This window comes from Cyprinus carpio, chromosome B5 (assembly GCF_018340385.1).
Source record: "Cyprinus carpio isolate SPL01 chromosome B5, ASM1834038v1, whole genome shotgun sequence".
Taxonomy (NCBI): domain Eukaryota; kingdom Metazoa; phylum Chordata; class Actinopteri; order Cypriniformes; family Cyprinidae; genus Cyprinus; species Cyprinus carpio.
In genome coordinates, this window is record NC_056601.1 from 32,605,568 (window position 1) to 32,624,701 (window position 19,134).

At 34.2% G+C, this 19,134-nt stretch overlaps 1 protein-coding gene across 1 annotated transcript; it reads right to left on the reverse strand.

Annotated features, from left to right (window-relative positions):
- Positions 1-5,311: 5,311 nt before the first annotated feature.
- LOC109090924 (sperm-tail PG-rich repeat containing 2) lies at positions 5,312-18,048 on the reverse strand. Its single transcript, XM_042723185.1, is given in 14 exon segments — positions 5,312-5,455; positions 6,708-6,854; positions 7,261-7,376; positions 7,705-7,873; positions 9,948-10,040; positions 11,883-12,046; positions 12,632-12,789; positions 13,060-13,163; positions 13,829-13,940; positions 14,537-14,652; positions 16,115-16,279; positions 17,167-17,316; positions 17,393-17,502; positions 17,748-18,048. Coding segments are annotated over 13 exon segments (1,698 nt in total). The 5' UTR covers positions 17,854-18,048; the 3' UTR covers positions 5,312-5,455; positions 6,708-6,719.
- Between the last annotated feature and the right edge of the window lie 1,086 nt (positions 18,049-19,134).

Below are 19,134 nucleotides of genomic sequence, written 5' to 3' on the forward strand. Positions count from 1 at the left end.
ATTAAGTGCATTATTTAGAAACTGCGAGACGAGCATGGAAAAAATGTGAAAAGAGCTTGAGCAGAAATGAGTGTGACATTCGCAGTACTTTGAGCTTTCTTCTCCGTATGAACTCTGTCGTTCCGCAGCCTATTTCCATATAAAGCAGCCTCCTGCCTGGAGAAAGAGAGAGAGGGAAAAAAACATCTCCCTCTGAGACACAGACAGAGAAAGAGAGAGCAATACTGCAGCCCGACTCCGATAACAACATTCAACTCAATTAAACTTCAGATTGGGGCCGTTCTCTCACAGAAACGATGAGCGTGGAGATAAAAGTCTAATCACAGGTCCGCTGACCCTACAGGTCGCTCTCTCTGTCTGCTCTGCTACCTGCTCTCTGTGATGATAGCGGAGGCTGTATTTAAGCATGCTTACTGGAGTCTCGTGATTATATGTGCGTGAGGATCATTATACCCCCTGCTGGAGTAGGAGGGAGTGTGAGGGGCTGATAACATGAGCCCCGGCCCATGAACACCCCACGGCCCTCCCTCCGCTCACCATATGACATGTGCTCGCTTATGACTCTCTGAGTGTGGGTTTAATGCTGCTTGCTACTATTATTGCTCACTGAGATAGTGGTTTGAAAAAAGCCCAAACTTAAAGGGACAGTTCACCTAGAAATGTTAATTCTGTCATTTCCTCTCCCACATGTCCTTCCTAACCTGTACGTGTTTCTTTCAGCTGTTGAACACAAAAGCTATTTTGTAGAATGTTGGTAACCAAACAGCTGACGGTAGCCATTGACTTACAAAAATACTATGGAAGTCAATGGCTACCGTAAATTGTTTAGTTACCAACACTCTTCAGAATATCTGCTTTTGTGTTCAGCTGAAGAAAGAAAACCGCACAGGTTTGTAACAAGTGGAGGATGAGTAAATGATGGCAGAATTTTTGGGTGAACTATACCTTGAGTATCCACTTTTGGTGTGAATTATCACATGGCGGAAGATGCATTAAATAAAGTCATTAGAACTGCATCTAGAGAACAGAATATCACAGAGACTAGCACCCTAGCAACCATCAAGAATACCCTAGCAACCATCCAGAACACACTAGCACTGTAACAATAATTTGACTCCCACATTAAATGCCTGATCAAACAAAAATGTACATCATGTATAAAACATATAACTCACACTTGTGTGGAGTATAGGTTAAGATAGATACCGTTCAAAGGTCTGGGCTCAGTATGATTTTTTTTCAGAAATTAATACATCTATTCAGCAAGGATGCATTCAATTGATCAAAATATATTAAAGATCTAGTTTTAAACTGTTATTACAGATCTCTCTGCTTACCTGTAGGTAAGTCACAATCACAGTCTCTTAAATGTCTCAATTGTTTCTCCATGACATCAATGACATTAGTTTGAGAAACTTCTGCTTCTTAGATATTTCTCCTAGAAGAAGACTACAGAAATCTCACTTCTAACATTTCTCATCACATATTTCCAAATCTGAAAGATCTGAGCTGCAATTCACATTCATTTCATCACACTATTACTCTTACAAAAATGGTCTCATTTTGTATAATAAATTAAAACTAAAATAAAATATAATTATTAGATGAAAAACATAAAAAATAAAGCTAAAATAGAAATATTTTAAAACAAAAACTAATTTTACAAATGACAAAAACACATACCAAAATAACTAAAACAAACAAAAACTGAAAAATAAAATTTAAAAAATATATTTCCAGCCTTTTTTATCTTTCTGCATCTTGTTTTCTTACACATTTTAAAATATTCAGTATAAAACAGCACCACTTTACAACAGTTAAATGAAATGTGTGTGTAATGCAAAATAACTATATACATTATTTTATGTATACGATCAACAATATAATTTATATTTTTAGAATGATTATGAAAGAACAACATTTGAGCCATCAGATGTTCCTCAGGGTGTGTTTGTGAGAGCGACTGAAGTTCTTCAACATTAAGACAGTAATGGAGAAGCAGAAGTTGTGGTTGGAGAGTCGTGGGCACAGGGCCAACCAGACCTCAGCAGGAGGAACAGCTTGGCTTAATGACTAATTAAGACATCTTAACGACAATTAACTCCCCAATTGACACATCTCGCAATATGGTGTTTACTTTTAAAAGTCTTCAGCTCTGTTTCTATAAGTCCACTGAGAACGTCGTATCACACGTTCTACCACTCATAACCATTAACATATGCTTACAGAGAGCTCGAATTGAGTTCACCGCAATAAAAGTCCTATCGCACATTGAACAAAAGCGACTATTTTTAGGTTGCCATGGTTAACCGTTAGAGTTCTGGGTTTACTGTAAGACAGCTGGGGTCACAAAAGTGGGTGTTTCATATCAGAATGCCAGTGAATTGTGAGATCTCTCTCAATTATATGCTATTATAAGATTGCTGTCAAACTGCGTTCAAATTAGTGCGTTAGCAATTAGCAAAGGACTGCATGGCCTAAAAAAAACACTAAAAAACAACAGCTAGATATAATGCAACAGTGCTCAGCCACTTTTCCAGTGGCACTGGTTTCTGAGCTATTTTTTCCCATTCATTTTCCCACAGAGAATTTAAAAAGTCTTTGTTTAAAAGTTATAACTCATGAACCAAACCAACCAGATATGTGGCCAGGATGTGCTTTGTAGAAATAGGCTGCCTTTCTGAAATCCAAAATGAAATAAATGTTTTGCATCATGAGTCGTAATAGCAACACTTCAGTGTTTGAAAATACAACTTCTAACCAATTGTCATTACTTTTTAATTCATTTTGCAAAAAAAAAAAAAAAAAAAAAGACAAAACAAATGTGTTACTTAACTTAATCCTCTTCTTCCCAAGTGAGAAATAAGGCCGCAACTAACTCTCTCCATCTGAGTCCATCAACGCTTTCTCTTATGAAGTCTCTAAAGGTATGCCTTAACTGAAGGTGTACCATTTCTAGGCGTGTTCCCTGAACTACACCTTAAGAAGTTGCCTGAGATAAACCTTCTTACGTGCAACGTAACCAGGTGCTGTCCACGGCAGTGGTGCTGAATTGGTTGATATCAATGGCTTGAGAATCGATTATTCATTCTATGCACGGGCTGCTTCCCTGCATTATGTGAGAAAGCGTTACTTTTCAAGAATTTACATTTGCATCTCAAGTACTTGTACCTTTATTTAAGGATATTTTTTTACACTATATATTTTTACACGATATTTTTTTTAAGGTGTTTAATGAGTTAAACATTTAAGTACAGAGTAAAATTAATTAACTACATGTACTTACTATATGGTTAGGGTTAGGATTATGGTTTGACTTAGGGTTACTTGCATGTAATTATGCATGTTTTATTGTTATTATAATAGTTAGATATTTATATTGGAAAACTAAAAATATTGAGGAAGGAATGTGTGTGTGTTTTTTGTTGCAGTGCATGAAACTTTTAATGTCATGATTTTATGCACCAATTAAAGACATTTTAAGACCCTAAATTGTGAAGGGGAAAATTAAGGCTTTTTAAGACCTGCAGGAACCTTACAGTAATTAACACTATGATACTCTCAAAAAATCAGGATGTTGACTTTTTTATCTTGTGTTTTATGTGAATAAATAACAGTTTATTTCTAGTTTCAACAATATTTCTTCTGTAATTACTCTGCTTTAAACTCAGTAAGTATTAGATGTATGCAAAGGGACCACATTTGGTTTTCAGCCATTGAAAATGGGTAAAATTCAACTATTTGGACACAGATCCACATTGAGAAACCAATATCTCTGGGACTGAACCATAGTGCTTTAAAAATGGAGATACCAAATGAAACATCTGTGAAGAACCAGAATCTAAAAGGATATTAAGATATCTTCAATATTTCTTGAGTTACAGTCATGCAAACTTTGGAAAAACAAACAGAAAAATTCCTTTTTCTCATTTTTGAACTGTCACCATTGACATAGAATGCAACAAGGATTGCTGAAGTCAACAGGTTTTACTAATATACCTACCAATCTATTAAAATATTGTCATCTTTCTGAAAGTCATTTTCTCCCTCCTGCAATTTGGTCTAAAATCTCAGTTGAAAATCCCTTCTACAAAATGTGTGGATTAATCAGTAAATATTAATTCATAACATTTAATATTTCTGCTTTCTTCTTCACTTATGTAATTCTTTCACTAGAAAGAAAAAAAAATGCAAAAAATCAAGTTTTTCCCTTTGAGTTGACCCAACTTTGATTGGAAGATTGGGCAAAAAAGACAAAGGAATTAGACTTTGTATTTAACTGGTTAAGTAATGGAAAGAACTACAATAATGTAAAGAATTTCACTAAGCATTGCTACCGACATAAATAAAAACAATGACTAAATACAAAACTAATGATTAAAAGATGTTAATTATGTATATAGAAATAAAGTATTTTATTTATTCCAATACATACATATACATGTATGCATTGGACATGTTTGTGGGATTGGATGGACACTAAATAGTTATTTTTCAGCAATTTGTTTCTGTTTGCTGATTGTTGAAGATTGGCATATAATCATGGGTAATGTAGTTTTTCACCAGGAATTCCATTGCTGACCAGAATTATTAAAATAATAATAATAATAAGTTGAAATAATGCATACTGATGGCTTTAATGAAAGCATATACTATTGATCAACAACCTTGTAGCTCACAGCAGGTCTGCCTTTAATGGTTTATAAGAAAACAAAAAAAACCAATAACAAAATAAATAAAATTAATACTATCTTTACATCCAGAACCCGAATGTTGCACTATATTGATTAACACTATCCAACAGCCACATGACCTAGGTGATGTTCACCTAAAAGTTTTTTGAAGAAAGATTATACCAACAAACTGGCGTTTTGTTATTTGGAGTAACGTGCACCGATGAATTGTACACAATAAGTCCAGGATCGTGCATTAAGAAACAAATGGGTTCAATTTTGATTTCACATTGACTTTAACATCCATAAACTTCATGAGACAAACACACGCGCAGGGCGAGAGCCGCAACAGTGATTTATCTGATTCAATTAGCCTGCAAATGTAAAACAAGTCAGTTCAATAAAGAGCTAAAACCTCTCTTTCTTTCATTTGTTCGTCTCTCGCCCTTCCTCCCTCGACCTCCCTCTCTCTGCTGAATAATGAGAGTGTGTAAATGCTTAATTAGATTAAAAGGGTGTGTATAACGATATCAAGATATTGTGTGTGTGGATGTTGAGATCTCTCTACATTAGCACTGTGTTATTGTGGGCAGGGCTGAGAATTTATGACGCACAAAAACCCTGAAACATCAAACCCATTAAAGAATCCTGATTTATTCTCCGTGAGCACTGGGGAAATATATCACCCATAAAGAGGTTTCTGTGTGTGTGTGACAGGAACTCCTGGGAAGCATGTGTTTAATAGGAGAGGCTTAGCCGAGCTCTTTTTGGAAGTGTGTGACCTGAAAAACAAATTAGAATACAGAAGAAAAATTTAAGACATGAAAATATCACAATTGCATGCAAGGAAGACTGATCCAAATTTCCTAAAAATATTTTAAAACCTGCTTCTAAAAAAGTCATAAATTGCATGTTTTCATATAATTTCCATATTTTATATTCTTCTTTGTTTTGCATTACTGATATTTTTTATTTCATTTTACTAATATTACATTATTGTATTTTTAAACTGAAATACAGAACTCGATCCACAGAGATTATTTATATAATACAGTCTTCATTTAAATAATGAAGAGATTTCTAAATTAGTAATGTTACTTCTTTCATTTTTTATTTTTGTTCCATTCATAGATTGGTACTTTCTTAGTTCACTCTACACTGTGATTGTAAGTTAATTATATTGTTTTATTTTGTATTATTTTACTTTATTATCTTCATTACTTATTGTTGTACACATCAGTAGTAAATAAAAAATCATTTATTTAGTTTTATATACAGCAATGAGATCAGATAGAGAGCAAAGAGAGCATTTTGACCAAATAACCTCATGTCTATTTTTCAACAATTGTTCCCAAGTCTGCAATTAAATTCATTAAATTCTCCCAAACAGTGTTATCTAGTATCACTAAGATACAATTATAGTTTTTATTCATATTTTGAAACAGTTTTTATTTTTATATGTTCCATTTCCATTGAGTTTTTGTCATTTTTAGTAGTTTGTGTGTGTGTGTGTGTGTGTGTGTGTGTGTACAGTATATATATACATATATATATATATATATATATATATATATACACACACACATACACATACACAACACACACACACATATATATATACAGACACATACAAATGCTTTTGACATAAAAAAGTAAATTTACATAGAAATGAAACTAAATTAAAACAGTGAATCTGAGAGCCAGATCTCCTGTTATCCATCATGCAGTGAGCAGACTCACATGCCATTAATGAAACATCTAATTAGCATATGTAATTAAAAAAAAATATGATGCATGTTTTATTTGACCATCTTTGGTTTCCGGAGATCAATTGGCCATTCAGAGGGAATATAATATGAGAGCTCATGCTGCTCCTGTGGTGAATCTGTGTGTAACAGAGATGTTAGTCTCAATCAAACAGACAGGAGAGCAGGAGACAGTCCTCTTTTCTCTTTTCTGAGTCGAACAGACCAATAAAAACCGCAAGAACACCTCAATCACTGAAACTTAACAATCTTAATCAGTCTCACTGACCTTTGACCTGAGTTAGGCACTGCTGTGAGCAGAGGGTTTTCTCAAAGACCTGCGTGAAGGTAAAGATCTCATGCTGGACACCAAAGGATCATGAAGCGTCACGTTGAAGGTGCCTTTCAGAACCGTGTCCATGATGACCGGACTCAACTACAACACACACAGCCAGAGTGTGACACATGATGTAAAGGAAATGTATTTAATACATCTTGTTTAATACATATATTTGATTTTATTTTATCACAGTAAAGTGTTCCAGCCGGTCTTATTTATTTCTAAATAAATAAATATGATTATTGTTATTACTAATATTATATAAAGAATTATATATATAATATATATATATATATATATATATATATATATATATATATATATATATATATAAATTTTAAAATATTTTTATATGCATTACATTGTTTTAAAAAAAAAAACAAATACAAAAATAAATCAATAAATAATTAAAAAAAAAAAAAAAAATGTATACATATATATACACACACACATTAATTATACACATAAATATAAATGTTACATAAATATATGCATTACATACCTCATATGCTCCGGGTCCAGGGGTCTTGTCTTTAGGGCTTTTAAAGCGATCTTCTTTTGAGACAATCATTGCAAGTTTTGAGGCTGATTTAACATCTGGACTATAATGAGCCGGACCTGAAAACCACAAATAAACAACAGCTAGTTTAGCTTGAATACTTAAACATAACTCATGTCTAAAAACGCTGTTTACATGGAGAAAACTCCACATTTTGTCGGTACGGCATGAGCAGAAGATCCCAGGCATTCAACAGCAGTCCCAATTTTAAAGAAAACAAAAACACAACCTTCACATTTCTGCTTTTAATCACTGAATGTTTAGCCCCATAGCCTCCCAGTGTAATATCTCTGCTTTGTTTGTTTCAGCAAATCAACAGCAGGCCACATATGCCATGAAGATGAAGTTAGCGTAGGTTCCTTTAATAACTGTCAGAGCTTGGGTCACCTGGGGTTTCAGGGTCGTAGTGGAGGAAGCCGGCGTCTCTGGGGGCGGTAGACAGGAAGCAGCTCTGTCGTTTGCGTGCTTTCTCGTTCCGCGGTTCGCTGTAGTGATGGTGGCCGTGTATCCTCTCAAACGATTCACTCACGTTATATGAGCCTGGCGGAGGTGTATCCTGCCAAGAGAAATCTCATATCTAACCACAGCATCATAAACATCATCTGCACAATGTATTTACAGCAAGTACATATGAGCCAGGAGGCTGCGTGTGTGTGTGTGTGTGTGTGTGTGTGTGTGTGTGTGTGTGTGTGTGTGTGTGTGTGTGTGTGTGTGTGTGTGTGTGTGTGTGTGTGTGTGTGTGTGTGCGCGCACAGTAAGTGCATTACTGCAAACACAATTTTTGCTTGTTCCTTCAAAATTAATGACAAGTCAAATTGCTACAGATGCTTTACACAGAAATTAAACTGCACAGAACTAGAAATATTCCAGTTATTTAGACGTGTATAACACATTTGTATAATTGCATTCGGATCTTTTTGCCATGACTGTAATCATGTCAGCAAACGAAAATCAACTAACCGCAGAATTCAAAATATAGACGTCAGTCAAGAGTGACACGTCTAATGAATAAATATGCAAAGACAGTTTTGTGAATTAAGCCACAGTCAAATAACACACACACACACACACACACACACACACACACACACACACACACACACACACACACACAGAGTTGCATGTCTTGTTTATAGAGCTGTGTAAATAGACGTCTGTAAGCTGGGCAGACAGACAGAGAGAGAGAATCATCAAGACGGGTGAAGCCAAACAAACCTGTCAGGAACAAGACTATTTTTAAGTGCATTAAAATGTTTTGTATTATGAAATCATTGTCATGAGTCATGATAATTAAACAAAATTCCAAATTCCCTTTTGTGTGATGCAAAAACACAATATAAATTCTACAATATTTATATTTTTGGTGAATTAAAATGTAATGTGTTATTTAAAATAATAAAAATTATTATTATTACTATATTTTTTAAAGGATAGCAACTTCCATACATAAAATGCAGTCCAAAGTGCTTCACATGTCAAAACATAAAAACAAAAGAAGAAAACAAAAACAGAAAAAAAAGTCATCAACAAAGTTAAAGTGTAAAATTAGGATAACAACAACAATATTAACAATAATTATTATTATTATATTTGTTTTTGTTTGTCCATCACAATAACAATAATGTTAACAATAACTGAAAAATAATTACAATTATTAAGAATAATAAGAACTAAAAAGTAAAACTTTCCAAGGTATTATTGTAATTCATTATAAATGTGCTAAACTGTCATGAAAATAATGTTGATGCAAAACATTATAATCCTAACATTAAGCTTCATGCAACATAAAATGTCCCATTTCTTTCTTTTGATTTTGTGGTGAGATTTGGTGGGACTGACGCAGACGGTGGTGTGTATGTGCTGTTATTTGTGAGGGAGCAGACATGTGTCTAATAAAAGCAAGGCGAGGCGCTGGGCTCATAATGAAATATTTGCAGCATCTGCATCAGAGCGTCTGAGTCAGACACTCTCTAGGCTACACACTTTCACATACGGACACTTCTGCGTTCTCATGTCTTGCGCTGTATAATTACTGATGTTAGATATGGACAAGATTTAATCTGAACTCTCCATGAAGCCAAACTATCAGGGCTTTCCCATTGGATTCAAGTTTAGGCAAACACACACACACACACACACACACACACACACACACACACACACACACACACACACACACACACACAGAGACACAGTAAAAATCCATTTTTTTTAGGACAGGCTGTGTTTGAATTATTACTGAGAAAACTTGTAATGCTCAGAGTTTACTCTTTTATAGCTCAGAACATGTAGTTTCAGTGAAGTTTTATTTAAAGTATCAACTTCTTCTTTAGATGTTTCTGCTAAAAACAAACATAAATGAGCAAAAAATAAGTGTGGAGCAATTAAGATAATTTGTTCTGAGAAGAATTTGATGAGAAATGTTAACATCTCTTGTTTTGCTTTTTTTTTTTTTTTTGCAGATTTTAGTATCTTGGCAACTCTCAATATCAAAAAGTATCTCAAAAGTATCAATTTGCTCTCCAATTCATGTCTAGGAGAAACTATTGAGCTATGAAAGAGGTCTCATCTTTGATTTTTCTTCTTTGTGAGAGTATAAATGTGAATTTGGAGTGTTGTGTGTGTCTTACTTTGGCGAACAGTGAACCCACAAGTCTGTCTGTGGCAGATTTAAAAGCAGCTGTACTCTTTTTCTTATATAACGCTTCAGTTGTTTTCTCCACCTGCAGCAAACACAAAAGAAAGAAAATATATAAGATAACTACAAGTCATTACTACAATAAAGTTAAGTTACTCTAAAAAAGTAATTAAAGGGATTGGTTCCCTTGCTGTCTGGAGGGTCAGAAAGCTCTCGGATTTCATCAAAAATATCTTAATTTGTGTAACGAAGATGAATGAAGGTCTTATGGGTTTGGAACGAAATGAGGGTCAGGAATTAATGACAGAATTTTCATTTTTGAGTGAAAAAATCGCTATATTTACTAGCTACTAATTACATCTCCAACAGTGGATCAGATTACTGTACTAATTACTCTAAAAAGCATTACATTACTTATTACTACTAATACATAGGCATAAAACTGCAATTTTAATTCTTTCAAATTAATAACTTTGCAGGAAGTATATCTCCAGGGACAGGATTGGGCACCCTTGCATTAAAACCATACATTTTTACATTAGATGTTAAATACTGATATTAAATCCACTATTGTTTTATATAGAATTGTTCTAAAGTCCATACAGTATATAATGCAATTTCATCAGAAGTAACTGTAATTAATTAAAGCAATCCCTTACTTTACTTTTTCAAGGGAAATGGAATTATATATATATTGCAGTAATTAATAACTTAGTAATGCATTACACCCAACACCGAATACAATACACATCAATAAGGAAGTTTGTGGTTGCTATTACTTCCGGTTCATTTTTCACACTTGCAATGGAAGGTCTAATCAAGTGCACTGCATTGTGGGATACAGTATCCCCCACAGTGTGCTCGGTTTGCATATTGGACATTTTGGCAAATGCAGTAAGTCATCTGCATGTGCACTTGATGGACAAAAGTTTGGGGTCAGCAAGAGGTTTTTTTGCTTTTGTTTTTTTTTAAAGAAACAACTTTTCTTCATTGATGCTACAATGATGTGGTCGCTAGGGTTTTCTAGCTGGTTGCTATGTAGTTGTTGTTTCTTTTGCTCCACCTCCTAAGAATCGACACTCTTGTTAGTTACCAAACTGAGAATGCACAACAGGGACAAGTGCAAATAACAATGAAAGGCGAAGAGCCTTAACCTGTAAGTTAATTAATTTATTTTAGAATAAACAGCATTTAAATAATCCTTTGGTCACAGAGCTTTCTAGATGGATGCCGGGGGAGTTTAAAGTTGGGTAGAACCCAGTTCTGACTAAGTTCATTTGCTGGCTTCTATGGTTGTAATATGGCTGTGTTTTCTACCAACTGGCAACCCGGGGTGTCAAACCCCCCTATTGGGTATACCATCAGTGAACGAAGTCACAAAAACAGACATTCAGACACAGAACGCACATAGAATAACTGATTAAAGCGTTGTTTTTTTCAGAGAAAAACTGAGCATTTTTCCTAAACATTTGAAACATAGTATTTTTATGCTTTAGTACAGTAAAAAAAAAAAAAAGATATACAGCACAGTTAATTCTGACTGCTTGGAAAAGTAAAAGCACACCACTCCTGGAACCAGCCAACAAGCAATTCACGTCTGCTGCATGAATGATTGATACTTCATTTAAAAACCTCACCCTGAGCACCAGCAAAACTAATTAATACTGACATTTGCCATTAAGTGTGGCAATTGTGGTATTTTGGCTAAACCTATAGTAAGTTTTGAAAGGATAGGCTCAATATGGTAGACTGACATTTAGTGAATGCTGAGAAATATTCAGTTCAAGGGGATTTATGGAAGATTTATTTGATTCATTGGATGACACTCTCTGAAAAGTCTGAATAAGCTCGCAAGGGCGCAGGCAGATTAGCACACAATAGACAATAGACAATGAGTGCACACTTTCTGGGTTGAAGAAGTGCTCACCTTGTACTGGGTCGGCCCCGGGCGGCTCACTTCCTCTTTGCTGGGGAGGAAAAGCTGGCGTGGTGCAATAGAGCCGAAGGCGCCCTTCCTCGTGCTCTCCAGACAGGCTTTCTTTAAACTCTCATAAGCCAGGCCATACTCAAACACATTATAGGCACCGGGACCTAGCAAAGACATGCACGGGTTAGACGATTAGTTACTACTGGAGCTGCACTTACTAGGGCTGATTGATATTGATGGTTGTCCAAAAGTTTGAGGTTGGTAAGATTTTACATTTAAGTCTTTTCTGCTCACCAAGGTTGCACTTATTTGATAAAAATACAATAAAAAATGTAACACTGTGAAATATATATACTATTTAGAATAATATTTGTTAAAATATAATTTATTCCTGTGCTGCGTAGCTGGATTTTCAGCATCATTACTCTAGTCTTTAGTGTCACATGATTCTGCAGAAATCATTCTAATATGCTGATTTGCTGTTCAAGAAACACTTTTGGCATACTAGTTTCAATGTACTATGATTTGTGAGGCACTAAATTTAATTTTGCACACTAGACAGTAAGCAATTTAAAATGCATCTTGAGTGTTCTGATTGGTTGCTTTGAAAGGAGCTTGAAATCTGATTGGCTGCTGCTCATGTAAAGCATTTGTGTAGCAGTATGAAATCTGACCTCTCATTGTGTTTCACAGATAAAAGACATTTTGCATTCAGAATACTGCACAAAATCACATTCACAATTACAAACCTGGCGTAGCTTTCGATCTGTTTTCTGGCAGGAATCGTACAGCTGTCAGGCCGAAAGGATTCTTCTTCACCCCTCTGCCTTTCTTCAGGATCTCCAGAGCACAGCGCGGGTCATTGTACGCACCTACAGGGGGCGTCTCATCCTAAACCAAAATGAACAGCCACACAAAACAACAAAACACTTAAATCATATCAAAGTGACATGAAGAGGCATACACAACCAAAACACAATTTAAAAAACACACAAAATTTAACAAAAGATTACAAAGACTATTTAAATGACGTGCACATATTAGATCAGAAATGTGTATTAAACATGTCAGTAAGGTCTAGTTTAATTTCATGTGACCTCAGGAGAGTTTATTCTAGAGTGAGCAGCTGTTATTAGCAGGTACAGTATGCATGTCCAAAAATAAAGAGTTTGTTGTTGCCTGAGCTTGAGACAGGAAGGGTGGACTCAACACAGGAGCGTGTGGGTTACTGGGCGTATCAAACTGACTCTTTATGTAGTATTGCCCTGGTCCTGGAACACCCTAAAAATACACACATGCACACACGCATATGAAAAATGCACACATAATGAAAACCAAAGTTATTTGTACCCAATACAGAAAAAGCATCCATGCAGAAACGCATCTAAATTTGAGCTCAGGTCTTGTTGCAATAGTCAACACTACACACAACACAAAATACAAAAAAAAAAAAAAACAAAACAGTAAATCAAAACAGAACCTTGAACTTTTTGAGTATCATATTTTAAATATCAGGCTTTTATGGCTCATACTGTATGATATAGTGCGAATATGGATGAAAAACACCTCAGTTTTATTCAGAGTGCAGATTTGGTGCAGATGCTGATATGTATATATATGAAACTGATAATAAGTTTGTAATGTAAATAAATGAGAGCAGTATAGCAGATACTTACATAAAATGCATATAAATATCAGAAGGCATGTAGCAGATTGTGTACAACAGGAAAAAAAAAGGCTTTATGAATTTAAGTTATCATATCAGTGTGTTTCAAAATTATTTGTGCATTAAGTAACACAGAATTGAAACACTTTGGCTGTAACTTGCAGCTTCAGTGGCATCAAATGTCTTTTTTAAATAAAAATCCCCAAACGTCCAAAACGTCTTCCTCTGATAGCTACACATATGTAACAGAGACTAAATCCAAAGGATATGAGGTTTAAACCTTCTTCTCCTCCTGTAGAGCCACCAGTTCGTGGTACCGAGGGATGACCAGCTCTGAACGGCCTCTCTGCTCTCGCGTGAGATTCACATTCTCATAGAGGACAGTGTGATCCCTGATAAACACACACAAAATCAAGCATTTAATCAAATACACCATACAGTGCTGCAGGGATGATGTATTTCTGGTACTTCTGGTTCCATCGTCATAAAGTCAATGGGTTTTTTGAATAAATTCCTGAAATAAGGTCTGAGGTTAAACACAAGCTCAAGAATTTTTAATTTTTTTTTCGTGCAACATAAAACAGATCAGTAATACCCCCTTGTGAATTTTTAAGAAGCTTAATGGTTAAACGTAGAAGTCATGTGATTGTGGTGTAGTTCATTAATAGCCAACATTTAGCTTTTTGCTGATTATATGTAGGCTTCGAAATCCATAGAAGTTGTGTTCATTTTTGAAGGTTATCATGATTAACAAAACATGTAAAAATCAAAAACGTTTTTTTTTTTTCTAAATCTTGAAATATAAAGAGTTTTGTGTACAGTGTTTGTCAGACGGTCAGAGAACAGACTGCGGTTGGTCCGTCTGTAAAATTTATTCTGAAGCATCTGCACACGGCAAACCAAGTCCAGATGCTTCAGAATAAATTTTGCAAGACAATGCAAATGCTGCTGTGTTGCAGCTAAGAAAATCTGCATCAATCAAACTCACTCTTGTAGATCATAATGTCCCGGTCCAGGTCCGTCTCCACCCATTACCTGCTCTCTCCGGCCCGACATCTTCCCGAAATGCACACCTTTATACTTCTGAGAGGATGGCAGATCCTCCTACAAAATGCCAAAAAACAAAAACAAAGATATTTTTCCATATATATTTTTGTCATTTCAATCCTTTCCCCTTGAATGTTTTTTTCCTGAGCCCAACTCACTTATCTGCACTTTCATCGAAAAATAATACAGACTTATGTTGTAAAGGGAAACTATTATAGCATATAACATTCAAAGTCCACTTCAGAAAATATTATGATTAGATGATTGAAACTCTCAATACATCAAAAGGAAAACTTCAGCATGTCTTCTAAATAAATATTTGAAATATATAAAATGTTATTTGCATGAGACACCAACTCAAAAAAAAATAATATTAACACATTATCAATATTAATATAAAATTGCTCATATAATTATTCTTTATACAAACACACATTCTTTTTTCTTACAATTTATTTTAACTCTGCAAGATTTTATAAGTAAAAATTGATTTTCCAGTATATTTCACAACCTGATTTCACTTTGGACTTTAAGTTTTAGAAATTACTTTTGAATTATTTAGTAATATTCGAAATTTCCATGAATTTGGGGGTTTTGTCAGATTTCAAAAGTTAAAATTAAAAACAGCTAACCATTTTTATAGTATATTTCATAACCTGATTTCTATGTAAAATTTTCAGAAATTATATTCGAAATATGAATTATAAATTACCTAAAGACAAAACTGATTTATACTGACAGAATGGATTTATATATTTATTATACAGTTTATTTATATTGTACTATTTATTTATATTTGTTATGCAATATTGAGTATTAGCCGTAACAGATGGTTATTCCTCATAATAAATCGTAAATTGCTTTGGCCAAATTTTCAATGTCAGTGCATTCATAATGAAACCTTGATGAAAAGGGTTAATTAACCTTGATGAACCTCACTGAGCTGCATGTTTTATGCACACTATGGCTCATTTTAGGTTTTGGTCAATAAATGGTCTTCAGTTAAACTAAATAAAGTGTAGAAAAGTGTAAAAAAATGTGCAATGTTGGAATGGGTGGAATATGTGTAATCAACAAGCAAAACCTGAGATGAGAGAGAGAAACAGAGATGCCCCATGATGGATGGCCATGCGCTTTGATAAAGAGTTCTTCCCCCTCTAGAGGAAGTTGGCAGCTCAATGGCAAATGAAAGATGATTTGATTAAAGCTGAGTCCAGCATCTGCTGCATTATTGTAAGTGAATATTGAAATATAACATAAAGAATAATTACCCAGGGTTTTCGGTCCTGACAGTAAAATGGATGAGTGCTGCGCTTTGTGACTTTTTAAAATAATGCAGCGATCATTAGTAATGGAAATAGGCCCGGCACTAATGATGCAGAGCAGAGGGGCATTAGACGCTCTTCTGTTAATGCACACACACATCTGACCTCACACACACTCAAAGCACTCCATTAGACATGTAACTTTTTCACTGAGTGCACATCCATTTACACACACTGCTCGTAATCTGTCTGACCTGTACGGGACTGTAGAAGGCCGGGCCGAGGGTCTGGTCTCTGGTGAGGGGTTTGTGCCGGTGCAGGACACCTCGAGCATCCTCTTCATATCCGAACGCCTGTCCAGGAGACGGGATGGACGGAGCATCAGGATTCAGCAGCAACCTCGCCGCTTTAGAGACGGCCTGCAGACATGGTAATGACATATAATCAAATATGCATATCAGACCATTATCAGAGAGAGATGATCATTACAGCTGCAAGAAAAAAGTATGCAAACCCTTTGGGTTTACCAGGAGAGTAGCATTCATTGTGAATAAAATACTTCTCTAAATATTTTGGGGGAAATGTGATTAATTAGTGTTAAAATGTCAAAAGCACTTTATACATACTAAATAAATAAATATATATATTTATATACAGTAATTTGTTAGAAAAAATTATTTATCATTTGTTCTATGATCCTACAAAACTGGGTTTATTTTTAACAACACTTCCTATCGTATGCAAAATTGATATAACAAATAAAATTAATGCAATGATCCTACAAAACTGGGTTTATTATCTATTATTTATTTATTACAGGGTTTATTTGTTATACTTTTATAACAAATATAATTTGTTACAAAATATAATTTTTTTGTAATCTGTTACAAAATACAATGTTATATATAATAAAACATGTCCTTATTATATTTTTATATTTATATTTTATTTTTATTTTTATACATTATAATTTGTTATATTTTTATAACAAATATAATTTGTTATAAAATATACTTTATTCAAATTCGTTACAAAATATAATTTGCTTTATTGTTACATTTTTTACAACACTTGTATAAATGGCTATATCTTTAGAACTCAAAATAATAAAATAAAATTACAGTCCATATGATTATTTTGTTATATATTATATTTTATTTATATTTTTATAACAAATATAATTTGCTATAAAATACGATTTATTATAATTAGTTACAAAATATAACTTGTTATATTGTTACACTTTTAACAACACCTATCATAATTCACAAATTAGTCCATTTGATCACCTAAACTAATGTGTCACCTTTGGGCTCTTCTCTGGATTGGTCTGTCTCTTCTCTGCAGGTGAAACATCATTTCTAACATCGTATGCTCCCGGTCCCGGGACATCTGACACCACGTCATCAAAGCGCTTGGAGCGATTCTGGAGACTCTTTCCTCCCGAAATATGATTCTGCAAGTTAAAAGTTTGCAGTAATCACTGATATTAATTGTTTGCAAGGTGATGCAATAAAAAAAGTTTAATGTACCCTGGTGATGTCACTGTTGTACTGTCCTGGTCCAGGAGAGAGGAGACCACTGCCTGACCCCAGGAACCCAGACTCTCTACTGGACAGCGAGAGGAAGGGGGCATACGAATCTGGAGAAACAGATAGAAATAATAAATAAATACATACATGCATACATACAAATGCAGTAGCCTTGTAGATGATCACAGGTAAGTTACCCAAACAAATAATAATAACCAAAAAAGTTTGCATGCACAAGTCTGCAAGAGAACCACTGAAGAACCTCTTAATACTGCTTAAGAGTAATTTCTGAGCTTCTTGTAAAGTTTAGGTTTTAAAACTAACCATTTAGCCTACTGTCAAAAATGAAACTGACCCCTTTTCCCGCTCAGAGACCTGCTGATATTATACGATCCTGGTCCAATTTTAGACGTGGTGCCGCTTGATGTCAGATGTGTGAACCTGGGAGCTCGATCATACATGCTGGTGAATTATTTATATTTTACAACGATGAAACGCGCGTAATTAACTAATGTAACATTGTGGGAGCAGTGAAGCGTCTCAGTCGCTGAAGCGCGTCGCCGCGTTGCCTGGACGTCGGTGTTCATGAATATTAATTAGGTAAACGGAGACGTTCGTAAACTTCCTGAAGGCGCCAGTCTCTTAACCTGCTTAATATTCATGAGGTAATTCGTTGCCTGGACACTGAAACACGGAGGGTGAAAAAACACTAAACTATGTAGAGAAAAGTGTTCATTCTCTGAGTCTAACTCCATTCAAACCTCAATAAACAAACAAACAAATATTTATTCATTTTTAACAAGGTTAAACACTTAAATAATAATAATAATAATAATAATAATAATAATAATAATAATAATAATAATAATTAAGTAAACCAAAACACAAACAAAAAAAACAAAATAAAAAAAAAAAAACCTATGCTCATCAAGGCCGCATTTATTAGATCAAAAATACAGGAAAAATTTAATATTGTGAAATATTATTGTGATGTAAAATAGCGTTTTTCTATTTTAATATACATTAAAATTTAATTTATTCCTGTGATAATAAAGCTTTATTTTCAGCATCATTACTCCAGTCTTCAGTGTCACATGATCTTCAGAAATCACTCTAATATGCTGATTTATTATCAGTGCTGCAAACTCTTGTGCTTTTGGAACATGTGATACTTTTTTCAGGATTCTTTGATGAATAAAAAGTTAAAAAGAAGAGCATTTATTTAAAATAGAAACCTTTTCTAACAATATGCACTGCAGTTTAAAAGTTTGGGGTCAGTACATTTTTATTCTTTATTTTTTTGAAAGAAATTTAAACTTTTATTCAGCAAGGATGTGTTAAATTGATAAGAAGTGATAGCAAAGATCTGTATTGTTAGAAAAGATTTATATTTTGAATAAATGCTGTTCTTTTTAACTTTTTATTCATCAAAGAATCCTGAAAAAAGTATCGCAGTTTCCAAAAAAACATTTGGCAGAACAACTGTTGCCAAGATTGATAATTCTAATAATAAATCTGCATAATAGAATGATTTCTCAAGGATCATGTGACACTTTATACTGGAGTAATGGCTGATGGTAATTCAGCTTTGCATCAAAGAATAAATATTACTTTAAAGGATATTAAAACTTTTGACCGGTATTTTATATTGTAATAACATTTTGCAAGATTACTTTTTTTTATCAAATAAATGCAGCATTGATGAGCATAAAATACTTTTTTTTAAATACATTACAAGTCTT